Source organism: Alternaria metachromatica (genome assembly GCF_023757995.1).
Source record: "Alternaria metachromatica strain BMP 0045 chromosome Unknown scaffold_5, whole genome shotgun sequence".
Lineage (NCBI taxonomy): Eukaryota > Fungi > Ascomycota > Dothideomycetes > Pleosporales > Pleosporaceae > Alternaria > Alternaria metachromatica.
In genome coordinates this window covers 1590949-1609761 of record NW_026055496.1, presented here as the reverse complement: position 1 = coordinate 1609761, position 18813 = coordinate 1590949, and the positions used below count along the sequence as shown (strand labels likewise).

Here is an 18813-nt window from a genome sequence, read left to right as displayed (position 1 = left end):
TGTTGGACCCGGCGCCGCTGACTCAAGAATTCCGAACATCGACCAGAGAGCACTAAACCATTCTCGCAGAAACGCTTGCCACATCATCCTCAAGTTTGAGCAAAATTTCACTGGCAAGTGCCAACAGCCCTCGCGGAGAAGATGGGCTTGTTAGGACCGAAAGTACCGCAACGACCAGTGACATCGTAGACGATGCTGTTGACGCTCGAGCAAGTGTTGTCAGAGTAGGCAACGACTAACACGATCAGATTAGTTCTCATCATCCCGAAACCAATTACTTCGTTTCAGGTAACTCACGAGTGCAACCAGCAGGCAGCGCCGGCAAGTCGGTAGGGAGGATCAACGCGGAGTCTGTGTTTCCGCTGAAGATGGGCGAGGTAGGGAAGCAGGAGCCATCGGCGGGGATGTAGGCGGTCGTCACGGCGATGCCGCTGTTGCAGCCTGGGCCAGAGTAGAACTTGAGAGGGATTGTGTCGAGGCGCTTGCTCATCTCCGTTGGGGCGGCATTGATGCTGACGGCAGCGATGAGGAGGGCGATGGTGGTGGTGAACTGCATTTTGAAGTGTGTGTGGGGTTGGTTTGCTTGAGCGAAGTGTAGTTGAAAGTGTTAACGATACTGTTGTGATGAAGACTAGATGATGAGTAGATGCTGTAATATTTATACTTTGTCGTGAGGCTCATTTCCTGGGCCAGGTATGCCTAGCTGTTCACAAAGTTTCGTTAGCCTACCTCTGCTGACACGAAGGATGCCTCTTCGCACGGACATCTCAACGAAGTTTGCATGGCCTATGGATCTCTTGAAGATGTTGGTGTGAATAGATACGAGGGCTGACGTCTGGCGATGTCGGCCTACGGCGCAGGTATCATGGTGCATCAAGCTCCCACATCCGACCCTGCGAGAGATGATTGGTCGTCCACTGGATAGGATTCTGGGAAACCTGGCTCCAGGCCAAAAGAGGCGTCATTTCCAACACCTATGCGACTAGGCTGGGTCTTCCGCGATGCTGTTGAGAGCTTGGGATGCACACTTTCGCCTCACCGCCAGTAGTCAATCGTGTTGGTGGTGAGCCAAACTTGTTCATCCTTCTCTTCTAGAAGGCTGATTCACCCTCGTGGGTAGGCCATATCCTTCTTAGCGCATCTTACTGTGCAATAGTTGTGTGACCTATAGGTACATGCTACTGCTCAGCTCACTCAGGAAGCGCAACACCAATTGCGAGCACGTAACAGCGTCCGGGATAAGGCCGCGATGAGTCGAACGGATCGTCGGGTTGACTGGTACCTGTTGGAGATAATACAACAGTATGCTGATGGGAGCCGCCAAGGTCGAGGAGGATGAGAGGGTATGCATCTCCTGCATGATTCTGCTGCACCTCATCGTGGAATATGTGGACCTTGTATTCCTCAACGCCATCACAGTCTTCGCAGTGAGGTACTTTGTGAGCAACGTATGAGTACGTAGATAAGGTGACAGACGCTGGTTTTGCGGAAACCGACGTTCTCATTGCTAAGAAAAGGCTGTGAGCTATCCGAGCCGATGTGTTGCTCGATCTCCCGTGAGCATAACCCGACCTGTCACTGGATGTGGCGCATTCCGAGTGAATCTGACATGCAAGTGATGTGACCAACCTGCATCTCCAAGCAGAAGTTCTGACGTTCGTTTGCCTGACACCAGCCATCGAATCGATGATATGTTTCTTTTCTCGTATGAACCTGGTCTGCTACCCTGGTAGGCGATCCTGCGAGGCTGGACGTCCCGTGCCGCTGACAAGGTCTAGGCTTTCCGAAGGGGCCGCATGGTAGCGGAAGCGCTAGGTTCCTTGGTGAGCCGTACGGAAGCGATGTTGGTGAGATGGGCTAAGCGTGAACGATGACCTGCAGGAGGTGGTGCAGATGGGTGTAGATGAACTGTAGTAGGGAGGGCACAGTGCGAATTGAGACCGATCACCGAGATACTATCTCATCTACGTCTCTTCTGTACATCAACATCATCGCCCTGGCAGTGTTCGTTTGTATCCAAGCACCAGTCGTAGAAAGTCCCATTGTATTATCTTACCACTCAGATCAGCCATTGCCACCCAGTGACTATAGGCTAAATGCGATGCGATGGCCCACGGACTTCCTCGCTTCGAAACTGCAGCTCGGAGATGCTAACGCGAACCGATGACTTCGTACCACGGACTTTTGTTGGTCGAGAGGTGAGCATCATGCCCGGTGACGCCAGAAGAACAGATGGTGGCTTCAAGCCATCTTTCCATTGGCAGTTTCTATCCACATTGCTCCAGGATCGAGCGAAGTGGAAAGAAACAGCAGAAGGCTTGCGAGACGCCAACACCCTGCTGTCTGATTGCATTGAAAACAAGGTTGACTTTGCGCGATGAGGTGGGAGATGAAGGTCCAAGTGGCAGATGTGGAAACGAGGCAATCTCGCTGCTTAGTCATGTTTCAGCGGCGGGGCTGGGCCTGCCTCCAAGGTTTGCTTTCGACTACGCACCTGACTCCCAACACCAGCCCGCAACATTGTCATAACGACATACCTGACGCGTTTCTAGCACTTCTATTTACCTCCAATCTGCATGAACACCATAAGCACCGCCGCGTACGCCGCAGTCGCTGCCACCACCTCGAAGGGTCTATTGATGGTAGCCCCTGCCATTAGTAAAGTAAAGAGGATCACGAACCCCGTAATGATTCCCAGCCGATTGTTGTTATCAGCAACATTCTGCATCCACCATAAAGGTGCAAGCAGCATAGAGAGCCCTAAGGCTATTATACTGAGCGTGGTGAAGCTCTCGAAGGTGTGGTCGCTAGAGTAGGATGTAGCGTCCGATTGGACATGCAGGTCCTCTAAAAATTTCGCCTTGAATATTCGCCATGTGTGTAGGATACGACACGCCTCTAGCCAACGGCCTAGTGGTGGACGAACTCGCTCATTGATCGATATCAAATCGCTCTTGTGTTTGACGAAACATGTTTCTGACGGGGTGATGGCTCCACGCTTCAGCCAATTCTCGATACTGTTGACTTGACGGGACTCTGCTCGAGGACGTTTGCGTATCTTGGAGAACGCGTCGATAAATTGATCTATCGCGGTTAGTCTCGTCGCGTTGTATAGCCTTTTAATACTTACTATAATGTAGGAGTAGACGCGAGAGTTCGTTCATGATTTGGAAGCGGTCCTGCTGATATTGCTCATCCCATTTGAAGCTGGAGTTTTTCCGCTTCTCTTCTTGCTCATTCGCGTTGTGAATGTCTTCCAATTGTCGCTCGAGCTGCGAGATCCGGTACTGCAAATACGCTATTGTTGTCGCGTTTAGACTCTCAAAGCGTCGAAACACGAAAAAGTCGTCGTCTGAAGCCATCCACCTCCCAAACTCTTTGTAGCCCTCATACTTCCAGGCTTTCTCAAACTTTTCCTTATCGGTCACTGATGCGTCACTGAGGGTACTTCCCGCTGGAGCGAGGTTCTGCATAGGAACCTGGGAAAACGTAGTGGGTATGTGTGCACCAGGACCTGGCAGTATAGGATCGCGAGCGCGAAATATATTTGCCATGATGCACGTCTTTCGCTGTTATCGACTGCCCGGGCCAACACATTACTTATTTGTTTGATGACGGTGACACAAGGCCGGGCTGAGCTGCACACCCCGCCCGTCCAGGCAGTGCTATGTTACATACTACAGGTGTTATTGGCCGCCACCTAAGTCCAAATATGCACAGCCGCAAACGGAAAGCTGAAGAGGAGACCGCATGAAATACGCAGCGCGTGCATACACTGTTCGTGTCATTCGTCTTACGCTTGACCGGAACGCGACGCCACTGGTTCGCGCGTGCCGTCTCTGCGCCACACGTCTCCAGTACCGGAGAAGCTCAATGTCCAGAGCCTCACTGGAATAGACCTTTTAATTAATGTGCGTCTGACTTGCTGCCTCGCGGGGCAGATAAGAGTACTCCTCCAGCGGCGCTCAGCCCTGCTCTAACACTTCGTCACGATATACCTGACCGGATTTCATCGCGATTGTATCCACTCAGACTGTATTAATCGCCTTGCTAAGCTCAGCTGGTCTCATTCACATAGCCACGTTCGCGCGGCCCGCTCCGTGGGCTAAGAGCAAGTCATGCGTCCGTGGAAATCTAGCAAGAGCAAACTCGAAGCTGTCAATGCATTTCGATTTGCCGACCAGAAGCATGATAATAGATACGCCCCACAGGCGGAACCAGAAGATCCGCCTGAACCAGTTTTTGCTCCCGTTCGACCTGGTGAAGGGCAGAACTCGTCTTATTTCGGTGTCTGGGAACCTCAACCACCGATGTCAGCACAGGGCTATTACGCAAATCCGACGCCAGGCCCTCAGTATCCAGGCTACCATCAATCACCACAGACCCAAGCACAGGGGCTTGGTATACAACAGCAGTATGGGTACCCGCAGCAAGGTTATGAAAGCCAACAGCAAGGCTACAGCAGCCCTCAGCAGCCGTCCTCGCCCCCACAGGGTCAACCCTCCTTCGCGCCCCTGAATGCAGATGGGAGTGCGTACCAGAACAACCAAAGCTATAATTATAACAATAATTACGGACCGCCGCCTGCGCTGAATGCCTCACCGGAGGGCGGTTTCCAGTCGTCGCCACCAACGCACAGTAGTCCAGAGCCACCCCAACAAGCTCACACTCGTCTACCACAACGTAGCTTAACATTCGACAATCCATACGAGCAGCCATTCGCACCACCCCAGCGCATACAAACTGAGCCTCCCCAAGTTGCCCCACATGACTGTAATAACTATGGTCTCGCGTGAGTAGAGAGTTCACTATGTTAATCCTCAGTGCTAATACGCGGCATGCAGGATCCTTGGAAAGTGTACACGTTGTGGATATAGGCCATAGCAATTTACTGTGTTGTTACGAGAGAACAAACCTGTACTACAACCATACCACATGCTAAATGCCATGCTTGATTGTCAGTGAGATCACTTAAGGGAATATCAACGGCTCCGAGGGTCCACGAGCAGGTCGTCTGCTATATTGAAATTTCCGGAGGGAAGATTTTCCTCGGCATGAACAATTCATGAAGGGCAAGCCCAAGAGAGATGTTACGAGAGCGGGAATTCGTTGTGACGATAGGAAAGTACGCTCCCGTCTGATCACAAAACATCGGCAATCGTGCTTGCGACATTAGCCCGAGCTTGCGAAAACTATCAAGCGGTCGATGAACCAGCTGTCGTATTTGCTTCAATCTGTTGCTTGCTGACAGAGTTCGATGTATACTTGTCCCAATCCCTCGACGATGAAAGACAAAGCAATGCGTAGGTTCTTCTCAAAACACAAATCAGCCACAGGCCGCATAGACCTCCGCGGCGGTGAGCAAGCCATTTCGACGGCGCCAGCACCCGAGACGCAAGCATTGGTGTTATCGTCAGCAATAGAGACGAGGTGAGTGACACTGATGTGCATTCTACCTGACTCTGACAATACAGTATGCCAACCGAAGCAGCCAAAGCCTACGGGCCACTGGTACTGAGCGACCCCGATAAGGCTGCGGTCGAGTAAGTGCTGAAGGCGTCGCTACTGCCAGAAAACCTGCTAATCTCTGACAGTATCGTCCTTGTCCATGGCCTTGGGGGAGATCGAACAGGAACCTGGACAGAGCGTACGGCGGATGACAAAAAGAATGCGTGCTTCTGGCCCCGTGATCTACTTCCTGTCGACCTTCCCGACGCACGCATCATCACATGGGGCTATGCCGCAGCAACGATCAAGACGTTGGATGTCGTATCGATTGCAAACCCAACGCAGCACGCGGAGAAGCTCTGCTCAGAACTAGCAAGTCTCCGAGTCGGTGTCGTCGATCGCCCAATCCTTTTCATCGCTCATAGCATGGGAGGTATAGTAGCTAAGAAAGCCCTTCTCAATTCGCAAGACTCCAATGTCGACAGTATCGCGCCGTTAGTACACGATACGTGCGGCATCATCTTCATGGGTACACCTCATTGTGGCTCAGAGTTGGCGAATGCGGCTTCTTTCCTCACCAAGATCGTCGGCATCTTCCACACAGTCAACTCTTCGATGCTCGAAGGGCTTCAAAGTCAGAATGCGCAGCTGCAAGAAATCGATCGACGCTTCCATCAACTTCTCGCCAAGCGCGTAGGGACAGATAAGGCCGTACAAGTACGCTGCTTCTGCGAGAGCGTGCCTTTTCCCGGAATCGGCATCATTGTTCCAGATTATTCGGCCGGCCCACCGGGGTATGAGCGCATCGTCGTGGATGCGAACCATATTGAGATGACCAAGTTCTCCAAGAGAGAGGACCAGACATATCAGAACGTCTTGGCTGAGCTGAGACGGATGATCAAGCTGGCGAAAGAACAGCATGGAGACCAAAGCGACCCGAGTTTGCAGAGAGCAAACGTCAGCCACGTTGGTAATAACGATCGAGGTGCCTTGGCCAACTACGGAAGTCAAACCATTGGCACGGGCAAGGGTGGTTCAACCCATTACGGTAAGTGTTTCCTGTGCCATGATTGAATGTCGCGCTGATGATTCCAGGAAATACCAACGACTTCAGAGGTTCGTGAGCATGGTTTCTGGGTCCCGTTGGCAAGAAATGAGAAGGTCTTCCGGACTGTTGTGACGCATTGGTGGTAGTCAGTTAGGTCGTTCGATACGGTCAAACCAGCTCAATATCGACAAGCTGATCTTTGACATCTTTCCACACCTCTCCTTGCATAGCCCCATGTACATATGCATCGCCCATCACCTCCCATGCTCTTCTCGCATCTCCATCGGAAACGTGCCGATTTGATTCCCGTAAGACATAAGGAACATTGGCACCCTGCAGTAGCCAAACTACGTCCCCAGCTTCACAGCTAGTCGGCAGCAGACCCAAGAAGCCATTTTTGGTCCTAGCCAAGCGCCGAAATTGACCATTTCTATTGATTGCACCACCGAATTTGTGGTCTTGCCAGTCACGCTCAATTTCCGCCTCGCTAGCTGTCGGCCCGAGGCGGGCTATGCGATCGCTGATGGAAGATAGAGAGGAATCTGGGCGATGAAAGTCGGCGATGTAAGGACATTTGGAATTGAATGGAGGACGGCGCGGATATGTACGGCTGGTGTCCATTTGTGTCAGGTTCGCCCCGCAAGTGCAGCTTTGCTGCTCCGTATGTCGGACATCAGCCCGAGATATCGCGAAGCCAGAGTTATCGCCTTTGGAGAGCATGTCTATATCGCGGAGGATTGGAGAAGCTATACTTTCGTAATCCGTTGTCGTCTCTTCATTACTGGGGTAGTAGAGCAAGCGATGGAGACAGCGGACGACCGAAGCGCATGTTAGTCGCTTCACCACGTGTTTGAAACGGTCCATGTCGGGTTGGTGGTCAAGAGGCAGATTACCAATGTCATCGGCGACCAGTGTGGTGGTTAATGCCTCGCATCGTGTTTGTCCTGTAGACCGATAAAATTTCGGAAGGTTCAGTGTAAGCGCGCTCCACCGAGGATCGAATTGCAAGCGCTTTCCGTGCCATGCCCATGATCCGGCAAGCTCCACAATACAGTCAAGTTTATATCCACGAGCTCGGAGCACGCGGTCATCCGTAGGCACAATCGTCAAGGCGTCCAATCTCGACCCCAAAGTGGCATTATAGCCCACGCTTGCAGAGGCGAGCTCTGATTGATAGGCCTTGTCTTCAAATTCTCCGACCCAAGTTGGAAATCTTGGAAACTTTCGTACCGATAGGTCGGTAACCCAACTCAGGCAGTTGAGGTTCTTCGTCTCATCAATAAGACAGCGCAGCGCTTCGATATAAACCTGCTCTGGGCTCTTACTGTAATCGGCAGTTAGCCCAAAAGCCCCGCGAGGTACTATGCCTAACAATGCAAAGACCTTGTCTTTGGGATTTTCGCACCCGGTCATGCGGGCCAAAGTCAGGAGTTGCTGAAAAGTAAAAGGCAATGTCTTCTCTTGCGTTGTAGGCGGGTTTAATAATCGCCACCGATTGTGGAATAGCTCCAGAATGGCCTTTTCATGGTCGTAGTGACGGTTGTTTTTAATGGGGAGAGTCAGTGCTTGTCCAACTTTTTCGTGAAATCGATGCTTCTTGATCCATGCAACCAGTAGCGCGACTCTTTGAAGTTCTGAAAAATCCAAGATGTCCGTACCGCACAACATACGGATGTGTCGAGCAAGCATGACTTCCTGAAGTACCCAGCAGCGAAAGAAATACTTCCTTGCGAGAAAACGAGTCAAGCTTTCAAATTTTTCGGCAGGGATCGAGCTGACTTTTGTTTTGTTGTCTTGTTCCAACGCCTTCTCCGCGAAGTCTGTATGTATTGAGCATTGCTGATCCTCTTGCATATCGTCGAAACATTGCAGTTTGTTGAGGCGCCGCATGAGTGGTATAGCTTGCTCACTATCCTCATCCGCGGGGCCCAGCCACGATATGACCAATGAAGCTTGGCTATAGATCTGAGCCATCAAGCCAACCTGCGTATTTCGCTCTTGAACATCGTCTTGATTGACACATAATTTGTCCTAGCGATCAGCGTCTACAGTTAGTCGGGATACCATATTTGCTTCGCACGGTGGGTTACGAACAATCCAGAGGTATTGCCCTTGGCATTCGACTTCCTGACACTTTACCCTCAGCTTGCAGATAGCCCTGAGCGCGCACTCCAAATTGGCCGTAACATTGACGCGCAGTCCATTGCAGATGATAATCACTTCCTGCACCCATGTTGTGGACTTTGCTTCCTCGAACCAGTACCGATACAGTGGGTCGCCCCAAGTGTAAGACAACGCGTGGAATTTCGGGGTATCGTGCTCAAGATCAGTCAGGTGAAGCGTGCATGTGATAGGTTCGTCGTCGTTCTGTACTGGGTGAAGCTCGATGACGCGGATCGATGTCGCTGTCGGCAAGGGAGTGTACAGGTCTGGATGTCGCGACCGTGGCGCGTCCATGGTGCACATGTGGGGCTGCGAACTAGCTCTCGTTTCGCTGGAGCACAATCGGCCCGACAGCACTTTAAAGCATCAGTAGTGACCTTGGCACAAAACAGCAATAGAATACCTTGAAGAGGACTTGTGGATCTCGTTCCATTGTTGTCGTGCCATTTGGAGCAAAGTTCAATTTGTAATTGAATCTTGGAAAGATCCAAAGTGAGGCAACGCGTTATCGTGCTGACCAAGACGCTAACCACATTGGATTACCCATGATCCGTTGGGCAGCCGCGAGTGGAAACGAAGCAATGCACTCTGCGAGAAGCACCGCGACGTGGCACGACTGGATGAATATCAACGAAGAAATAGATTATATCGTCCAACATAATGCTACAGACTTTTCATCAGACTGCGCCGGAAACACCCATCGATGCAATGCGAGTTTTATCCTCTTATCAACGCACTTACGCATCATCACCCTTCTCCGCCTTCTTCTCCCTCCACTGCTCCTCAAGCGCCTTGACCTTCTCTACACCCTTCTTGTTCCCCACGCTGCTTTCCCACTCAGCCCATTTCTTGAACACACTCCGTATCCTCGAGGCCTTTCCGACCTTGGTCATACGCTCAAACAGGTCGCGGACGTTGTCTGCGCTGCCATGGCTCTGCTCCAACATGAGGTACATATCCCAGACATCGCCTTTCTTGGAGAAGGTGTCGACAAGGCCCTCAAAGATGGTGCGGCCGCGTTCGGCATCGCCGTTGGGGCTCTTGAACTCGAGAGCGGCGAACTTTTGTGTCAGGTAGCGGTGTTGCGTTGATGCAACGGATTGGGTGGCGCGTTGAAGGAGAGCGCGAGCTCGCGTGGGGGAGGGTGGCTGTACAACGTCCATCAGGAACGCTGCATATGAGAGCCAGAATTGAGGGTCAGGTGTGAAAGACTTGTTCTTCATCATGGATTGGTAGAGGTTGTCCGCTTTCTGTTCTGGTGTTAGCAAACTTCGCAAGGGTATGGGGATACAGCGGTACTTACGTCGATCTTGCCTGATGAGATGTAGATCTTGATCATGCGCTCATGCACTTCGCGGGCATCGTTGTTCTGGCACGCCTCTTTGAAGACTGTGTCCATAGCATCGTCGCTAGCGAAGTCATTCTCAAGATGGAGAAGAGCGGTCCACACGTCAAGCTTCTCTTTCTCTTCCCTGGGGTTGATTGTCGCCAGTGCGCGACGGGCGACCTGGCGTGCCTTCTCGATCTCGTTGAGTTCGCGTTGGAAGACCATGTATCGAACCCACATTTCCGCACTGTTGGGCTGTCCCAGGAGCAAGCGCTCGTAGTCGGCAACACATTGCGGTCCATAGGCATCGAGATCACCAGTGCGGTCCTCTTTGATGGTAGCCTTCTTGCTCTTCTTCTTCTTCTTGGGGGCCTCGTCGTCGGAATCAGGCTCTGCAGCACCCTTTTGCTCATCGAAGTCAAGAGTAGCACCTGTCCAGTCGAAGCCAGAGGTGCTAAGCCCTTGTGTTGCCGCTTTTGGCGCATCATCGTCAGACTCGTCGTCTGAGACTCCTGCGTCTGCAAGCTCGATATCATCGTCACTATCAGCACTCTTGACGCTCCTCATGTCTACGTCATCGAGCTCGATACCGCCGTCTGAGTCACTTCCTTCTAAGGCCTCGGCATCCGAGGCATCCTCCATGTCTTCATCCTCGTCTTCGTCGTCACCCTTGACTTCAGAGTATTTCAAGCTGAAGCTGATCTTTCGGGTCTTTGGATCGACCTTCAAAACCTTGGCTTTCACGGCGTCATCTTTCTTGTACATTTCCTTGACCTTGTCCTTGTCGACAGTAGTGTCGGCTAATTGAGAGATGTGGCAAAGACCGCTGACGTTGTTCGAGTCGTCAACCACCAGGAAGACACCGAAGTCTTCTACATGCCGGACCTTAGCAGCAACAACCTGACCAGCCTTCAGATCGCTGAACTCGACCGGCTCGGTGTAGGTTCCTTGGACGTGAGAGGCCTTCAAGCTCAGCTGTGGATTGCGTTGGTCTGGCTTGTTCGAGATGACCTTGCCAGTGACGAGTTGGTCGACATGGAAAGCAGACTTCCAATCTTTGATGTACTCGTCTGAGAGGTGGCTGACACGAACGTAGGCTTCGACATGCGGCCCTAGACGGACGTAGATACCATTGTTGGCGACGTGCTTGATGAATCCACGGACAACCTGATGCACTTTGAGTTGATCCCTGTCCTTGATCTCGGGGTCTTTGATCGGTAGTGAAGAGCTCAATACCCTAGAAGGCCGAATAGACAATCCCAGCTTCTTGTTTGGAAGGTCGATGTCGATTACACACACGCGCAAGACGTCGCCGACTTTGAACTCGCTAGGCTTGGCCTTGTCGTAGTCGTCTGCCAACTGCTCTTGGAATATGGGTGCAGCAATGTTGTCGTTGATCTGGACGACGATGGATGTGTCGTGTAGCTTTGTGACACGTGCAGGCAAGATGTGACCTACCTTCAAGTCTTGAAGGGTCAATGACTTGCCAGTCACATTGGTCGCAGCTGTTAGATCCAACTTTCCGGCTGCAACGTCGACCGCCTTGACGCGAACCTTGAGAGCAGAGCCAATGGGGAAATTCTCTGCAACGTCCGAAAGCTTCTCCAGGTCGTCAGTCAGATCAAAGTAATCAATGCGACCGCGAACGTTGGCGGAAATGTTCACCCAGACGTAACGCTCGGCAATGTTGTTGATGAAGGCGACATGAGATGATCCGGGGGTGATTTTGTCAAGGCTCAACACGTCGGCTTCAGTCTTAACTTTATCGGTGTTTGCGGTCATCTCGAAAGTGGGCGTCTTGTTGTTTGATCGGGAAGTGATGGGGAGGAAACGGAAGTTGCGGGCATCGTGCCTTCCGAGAACCCTGGCCTGGATCTTGTCGTTCATCTTGAAATGTGCTGTTGGGTGCTTCTTGTCTGGGATGCTATCCCAACCATCGAACAACTCTGAAACCGAAATACGTCCTGGAACATTTGCCGCAAGCTCAACGTTGAGCTGTGTGTCCTTGACCGATCGAATGCGAACTGTTGCTAGGGCGCCAAACTTAATGTCGTCGGTAGATGTGATCTTGGGGTCGACAGGTTCTACCAAGGCCTCCCCTTTCGAGGCTGGAGCATCAACGACGTTGGCCGCTTCCGGATCAGATTCACTCTTCATCGACAGCCAAAAGAATCCTTTCCCAGCGTCCACATGTGTGACACGAGCAGTGACAGACTGATCCTTACGAAGACCAAAGTTTGGCGCTGAAAGCATGTCTTCCGGTAATTGCGACTTGAACAGAACACCACTTATGCCGTTGCCAAGCTCGATGAAGATCTTGTCGGGAAGAATGCCGCGCACAAAGCCGTGTACCGTCTCGCCAGCTTGGAGATCCTCAATGCTGATTGCCAGCTTTGAAGCCTGAGCGTCCTTTCGAAGACTAGGCTTGTTCGAGACTGTTGCAGTCCTAGACTTGCCATGCTTTGTCAAGACCACAAGGTCCTCGAGAGTTCCACCTACCCGAATCTTCTTCATGGTCGAAATGTCCTTCTTCTCCGACCCGTCGGTTAGGTGACCTATGCGGAGGGTAGCCTTGACACCATGGCCAATGTCCAGAGTAGCGGTTTCATCGGACTTCTCGATGACGGTTCCCTTGACGATGCCACCAGGGTTCAGTGCGTTGAAAGCAGCCTCTTTGTTGATATCAACGGCAGCGGGATCCTTGCAGGATACCAAGAGCTGGTTCTCTTTTGCGTCTACAGAGACAATACGGACGTTGACGACCTGACCGGCCGAGAAGTGTCGCGTGGCATCCTCGATGTATGCTTCGCTCATCTCCGCAGCTGGGAGCCATGCCTTCACGTCGCCGTAGAAGCGTACGGTGGCACCATTCTTGCGAACGCTGACCAAGATACCAGGGCCAGTAGCACCCTTGGAGAGCATGGAGTAGTTTGTCCATGGCTTAACATCTGAGTTGACGAGAGACTTCTTTAGTGTGAGTTGGATCTGATGCCTGGCGGGTTCCGTGTAAAGCACACGGGCTGTGACAGGCAGTCCTTCCCTAAACTTGCGCTCCGGATGTTGTAGACGGACGTCGGCCAGATGCATCTCTGGGACTAAACCGGTGATGCCTTCGGCGAGGTGAACAAGAACGGCGGTAGCTCCCTTCTTGTCAGCAATGAGCTTGTGCACCTTGCCCTTGACAACTTCACCAGCCTTAATATCCTCAATGCGAAGGAAGGGCTGATCAAGGATCTTCTGCTCGAGCGAAAGTTGGAAGAGTCCGTCCAAAGCATTGTAGCCTACAATCCGTGCTTTGTGCTTTGAGTCAAGCTTGTATGCGCCAGCCTCTTCGGAGAGAACGTCGACCTTGTCGTCAGAAAGTCTCGAAACGTGCGCGAAACCGACAACATCTTTGATGCCGAGATCGAAGAAAGCACCGTGGCTTGGCGCTACTTTGATAACTTTCGCGCTGTCGACGATGGTGGATATGGGGAGGAGGTCGATCGGAGGCTTGCGCTCCTTGGGTTTGCCAGACATGCGGGTGGACAGACTAACCACATGGTCTAGCAATGATACACCGACTTTCCTAGGCTCGGAGTCTGGACATGTGAACAGGACACGGGCCTTAACTTTGGAGCCGATCTTGTGCTTGGTGGAGATGTCGGCAGCCTTCTCAGTCGCTCCAGAATGGTATGCATCGGCAGTCGCGTCTATGAGACCGAGGATCTTGCCGGTCAGCGTGCTGGATGTAGTGTCGGTAACAAGTACATCGACGGCGGTTCCTGGGAGGAAAATATCGACAGTGGGCGCTTCAGTCAGCGTGTTGCCCTTGGTCAAGTTGCCTGCTTTGGTGTGGTCTGCGGAGAGCTTGACAATGCGCCCATCCGAGTTAAGGCCGGTAACCAAGCACATGAAGACGGCGCCTTCTTGTACCTTGGCATGTTGCACTTTGGGACCTAATTCGCCGTTTGGCAGGAAGCCCTTCAGGCTGCTATCGTCGAGGCCGAGGTCCATGACCAAGCCGTGGTCCTCATTGCTGACTACGGAAGCCTGCACCATGCTGTTTACGGGTATCTTGCGCTTGCTGAGGCCCTTGTTCACCAGCTTGGGATCGATGGAGAGCTCCAGCCTCTTTCGTGCTCTTGCACTGGCGTCGCTTGTCGCTGTGATGCATGCGCGGACGTACTGTCCTACCGAGAACATGTCTTCTAGGTGCACATCTTCGAAGTCTTCATCGTCGCTTCCTTCTTGCTTGTCCGCCTCCTCCTCCTTGAGGAGTTTCTCTAGCCTCTCGTTGAGCTTGTCGGACACGGCGGTGAGCGGGACGTAACCAACGAGGTTGTTCGTGAGCGCGAGGACGATGTCTTGGTGAGATATATCTGTGATTTGGCCGAGAATGATGGTTCCAGGCGACAATTTCTGCAATCGTTAGCATGACCCTCGCATTGCGCAGAGACTGGCGTACCTTGTAGCTCAGACCCTCTGCCCTCACAGTGTCGTCCTTCTCTCCACTGTCATGCGACTTCTTGCTCTTCTTGAGCAGCGGCTTCTTCTTGGACTTGGCGGCAGATCTCTCCTCGTCCTCAGATCCCATGTCGCTGAAGCCATCGTCGCCGCCGCTGGGTCGCTTTTCGCCAGACTGCTCGAAAAGAACATCCTGGTTCGCCTTGATCGAAATCTGCTTGTGCTCAAGCGGCGTCAAGACGCTGGCGCCTCCTCTGGGGAACGACTTCTCCTCATCTTTGAAGACACTGGGCTTGGGTGCGGCGCTCTCAGGCTTCGACTTGGCCGGTGATGGCTGCTCGGCATCGGATTTCCGTCGCTTCGCTGATCGGTCGGTGGATGCGCCCTTTGCCTTTTTCGATGGCGCGGCGCCCTGCTCTGCTTTTCGTTTGATTGCGCCCATGATGCGCAAGTTCTCCGGTGGTGGAGAGGGTGGTGGTACTCAGGTTTGCGCCAAGAGTTCGAGAGTCGCATATGCTCTTCGACTTTTTTGGTGGGTCCATGCGCGCAGATTCTCCGACCCCCGACGACAGGGAAGCCGCGGCTGGCACGTGAGCTAGAGTGGCAGGGCAACGCGCGCGAAAGAGAGCGACTGCTCGATGCAACAGCTTTCACGAGTTGTAGGAAGTCCTAGACCACCAAATGAAAGTAAATTTGCATCCACGGTGTTTTCTGCGGCAATTCCAGAACTTTTAGCTATGTTGTACGGCAAACGGAAGGATATCTCGAGGGAAGACCATGGCCATTAACGCCCAGAACGGCATAGTGCAGCACGTCGGTCGCGCCAGCTCTTCGCGACGTGCTTTGGCCGTGCGCCTTCCTCTCCAACCTCGCCGTCATTTATGGGCATTCGTCCTCTATTACTATCGGCATCTTCAATTGCTCGCGTGTCTTCGCTTGGTCGTTTATTGGTGTTGCTTGTGTATGTGTACTGCTAAAAAGGAACATGTCTTCTCCATGCGCCCCTCGAAGTCTGCTGCTCCAAGAGCCCACGCCTGAGCTCTTTTCATCACCACCTCCACCCTCCTCCGCGACTGTTTGCTCTCGCAAACCCAAACGGCCACCGCCTATCACGCCCAAGCGCTTTACACGCTTTTTCACCCCGCGAAACTCCAAAGATGTCTCATCACGCACCACCCTCACGAGGTCGGGTCGCCAACTACAAGACATCACACGATCTGCTCTCAATCGCAGCCGGGAGACGCGGAGCACCCCACGCAAGACAGTCAACTTCGTCGACATCGAGAACCCAATGCGAACCCCCCAGAGCAGCGCGCGGAAGCGGAAGATACCCTACCTGTCGCCCGCTAGCTCACCAGCCCAGTCGTCACCGTCGAAGCGATCGCGTTACGTCACTCCGCCTGAAATCGATATACTTCAAGACGAGCTCGACTTGGATGATGAGGAGCCTGCCATATACCCTGCGCCCATCCGGAGGTTAACAACATTGGGTCGGCCGTCAAGAACACTGCAGCGGTCGTTCGGTGGAATACTGGGTGTAGGAAGAGGGTTTCGACGAGACCATGGCGCCTCATGGCAAGACCAGGCAGCCAATTTCTACAGTGGCGCAGACGACCTACATCAGTTGTCGCAGGGCGCGCCGCCCTTCTGCACGGCCAGTTGCAACAGTATGTCATTCACTCATTACCCTACGTCATCACGATACTGACAACCCCTAGCCAACTCTATGCTCGCAATAGGCGATGAAGACGGATACATCCACCTACAAGACTCCGAAGGCGACTTCTCCAAACCCCATGTGTCATGGAAAGCCCACTCCAACGCCATCATGGACGTGCAGTTCTCCTCAGACGACCTACACCTCGCCGCCGGTTCTGGAGATCAGACTGCACAGATTGTCGACGTTCGCACCCAACAAACTCTTGCTGTGCTGGCGAAACACAAGTCGTCAGTAAAGCAAGTCCGCTTTCAGCCCGGCGACGACAAGATGGTAGCGACGTCAAGTCGAGACGGTGCAGTACAGATTTGGGATCTCCGATGCAAGGGCAACCAAGGCTCAATACATTCAGCCTGGGGCTCCGATGCACCGTATGCCAGTGTTGTACGCACGCTGGCTTCAGCGCACGCGGACATCAGTCTCCCAACATCCACATCGTCGGCCACCCGATCACTCTCCAACAGCAAAACCGAAAACATCAGCCGACGGAACGACATTTCAGTGACAGCGCTTTCGTTCATGCCCGCAGGCCGCGAACACCTCCTCCTGACCGCGTCAGACGCATCGACATGCGTTAAGCTCTGGGACATCAGAGGCCGATACTCCCTGCGAGGGCCAGCCATCCCCATCGCAACCACCCGCCATCCCGAATCCCACAACCGCCACCGACACTTTGCCATCAACTCTTTGACTCTTAGCGGCGATGCATCACGACTATACGCCCTCAGCAAAGACAACACCGTCTACGCCTACTCCACAAGCCACCTCATCCTCGGCGTAGCACCAGAGCTCTCCACGACCTCCTCCTCAAAACAGAAATACTGCGGTGTAGGCCAAGAAGGCCTGGGACCTATCTACGGTTTCCGACACCAGAACTTCCACGCCGGCTCCTTCTACGTCAAGGCATCCTTGCGCAAAGCATGCGAAGACCGCACCGAGATGCTCGCAGTAGGCAGCACAGACGGCTGCCCCGTGTTGTTCCCCACCGACGAAAACTTCCTCAAACGCGAAACAAGACACGACGATGACACAGACGACCTCCCTGATATTACTGGCATTGCCGCGAAATCCGCACGACCCACGCTTGCCCGCACATCGACAAACAGCCGTTGCCTAGACACCATCCCCATCTACGAACACGGCACAGCTCTCATACGAGGACACGATGCGGAAGTCACGAGCGTATCATGGGCGCGTAACGGCAGCTTGATCAGCGTGAGCGACGACTTCCGCGTCCGACGATGGAAAGAAGGAAGTCAAGCTAGAGACCTCCGCATGGGTGGCGAGAGCGAAGGAAAGAGATGGCAGTGCGGATGGGCCGCAGTAGGAGATGGATATGACGACGACGAGTAGGATCGTCCGCGAGTTTTTGTACGACGTTGTTTATTATACCCCAGCTATTGATTGTGTAGGAATATGAATGGAGACAGGATGATGATTGTGGAATATGACTTGCTTGCCGGTGCCCATCATATGTCTCTTCAAACCATTTGACTATGTACCTTGCTGCTGTGGAACGACAACACAAGGCCTGTGACACAACACTTGGAGCCAGCCACTCTTGAACCTTTCCCGTCTTGCCCATCACACTAGACATCGACCCACCTACCCTTTCCTCAGCCAAGGTCTTCCTTCGACCATTTCATGATTCGCATCTCGATCTTCTTCTCCATCACCGTCACTCTGCTTCTCGCCAACCCCATAGAAACTTCCTGGTAACAGCCTATACGTCCGCTCATCAAATCGGTCCGCCTGTGTACTTTCGAAACTACCAAAAGACCCTGATATCACCCTGCGAGCTCCGCATAGCATGGTGCCAAAGAAGCTTGTTGGTGTAGAGGGCGGAGGAGTGACGGGTTGTACCTGGGAGTTCGATAGATCTGACCGCGGTGATGTAGACGTATTGTCCGTCGTCTGAACCGCCTCCATCCGGTGTACACGTGCTGGTAATGGCTTGATGGGCCGATCGAAGCTGCCAGGCATACTTGTACCCGTACCTCCAAGCCCTGACATCGTCTTCGACAGAGACTTGTACTCCAAGGGTGCAGCAGGGAAATCCGCTTCTTGAGACGGCCGCACCGGGAAGTTCTCCCATTGCGACGCTGTAGGTGTAGATGGAAGTGAGGTATCGTATCTCGTTGGCAGTGAAGGGTAAGTAATCGTACTGTCGAAGTATGTACTCTGCGGTAGGTCTCGTGTTGGCGTAGAAGCAGCAGTAGAGGTAGAACTAGAAGAAGACGTCGAGTTCCGCAGCGAATCAAACCGCTGTTCCAACACTTTCCCCTGCCCGTCCGCGCCACCACGCTTCCTCTTTTTTCCCCACACCTCTTCGTCTCGCTGTTTCCTCTTGACCTTGTCGTTTACATCGGCGTAGATGGTGCCGTTGAACGATTTCCACACTTCGACGCCTTTGCCGAATACGGTTTCGACTTTTCGATTTGTGTCGTCGGTCATCTTGTTGAGATACTCTTGTGCTTTGTCCTCGTTGTCTTCTTCGTCGGTTTCGGAGCCGTGCGTTGTGTCCATTATGCCGGTGTTGGAGGTGGTTATGAAGGAGGTGGAACTTCCCCCGTTTCGCCCGCGGAAGGTGTCGAGGAGTGACATTTTCCGTCGCTTTTGCGCTGGGGCGGAGGGTGGAGGGTTGGGTACGTTGTTCATGTTGTT

The 18813-nt window shown here is 52.9% G+C and overlaps 5 protein-coding genes across 5 annotated transcripts; 2 read left to right on the top strand and 3 right to left on the bottom strand.

Moving 5' to 3' along the window:
- Window positions 1-107: 107 nt before the first annotated feature.
- Window positions 108-556, bottom strand: J4E83_003485 (uncharacterized protein; the record flags this gene model as incomplete). The annotated part of the gene is made up of 2 exons (XM_049330422.1): window positions 108-204; window positions 279-556. 2 exons carry the CDS (start codon window positions 554-556, stop codon window positions 108-110), a joined length of 375 nt encoding a protein of 124 aa, XP_049190918.1.
- Window positions 557-5475: 4919 nt separating this feature from the next.
- J4E83_003484 (uncharacterized protein) lies at window positions 5476-6522 on the top strand (the record flags this gene model as incomplete). The annotated part of the gene is made up of 2 exons (XM_049330421.1): window positions 5476-5543; window positions 5595-6522. The coding sequence occupies 2 exons, from the start codon at window positions 5476-5478 to the stop codon at window positions 6520-6522; spliced, it is 996 nt and encodes a 331-aa protein (XP_049190917.1).
- A 2874-nt stretch (window positions 6523-9396) lies between these two features.
- On the bottom strand, window positions 9397-14874 carry J4E83_003483 (uncharacterized protein; the record flags this gene model as incomplete). Its single annotated transcript, XM_049330420.1, has 3 exons — window positions 9397-9909; window positions 9963-14387; window positions 14434-14874. The coding sequence occupies 3 exons, from the start codon at window positions 14872-14874 to the stop codon at window positions 9397-9399; spliced, it is 5379 nt and encodes a 1792-aa protein (XP_049190916.1).
- Window positions 14875-15723: 849 nt separating this feature from the next.
- J4E83_003482 (uncharacterized protein) lies at window positions 15724-17502 on the top strand (the record flags this gene model as incomplete). Its single annotated transcript, XM_049330419.1, has 3 exons — window positions 15724-15969; window positions 16018-16099; window positions 16151-17502. The coding sequence occupies 3 exons, from the start codon at window positions 15724-15726 to the stop codon at window positions 17500-17502; spliced, it is 1680 nt and encodes a 559-aa protein (XP_049190915.1).
- A 252-nt stretch (window positions 17503-17754) lies between these two features.
- J4E83_003481 (uncharacterized protein) lies at window positions 17755-18807 on the bottom strand (the record flags this gene model as incomplete). Its single annotated transcript, XM_049330418.1, has 2 exons — window positions 17755-18762; window positions 18799-18807. 2 exons carry the CDS (start codon window positions 18805-18807, stop codon window positions 17755-17757), a joined length of 1017 nt encoding a protein of 338 aa, XP_049190914.1.
- Between the last annotated feature and the right edge of the window lie 6 nt (window positions 18808-18813).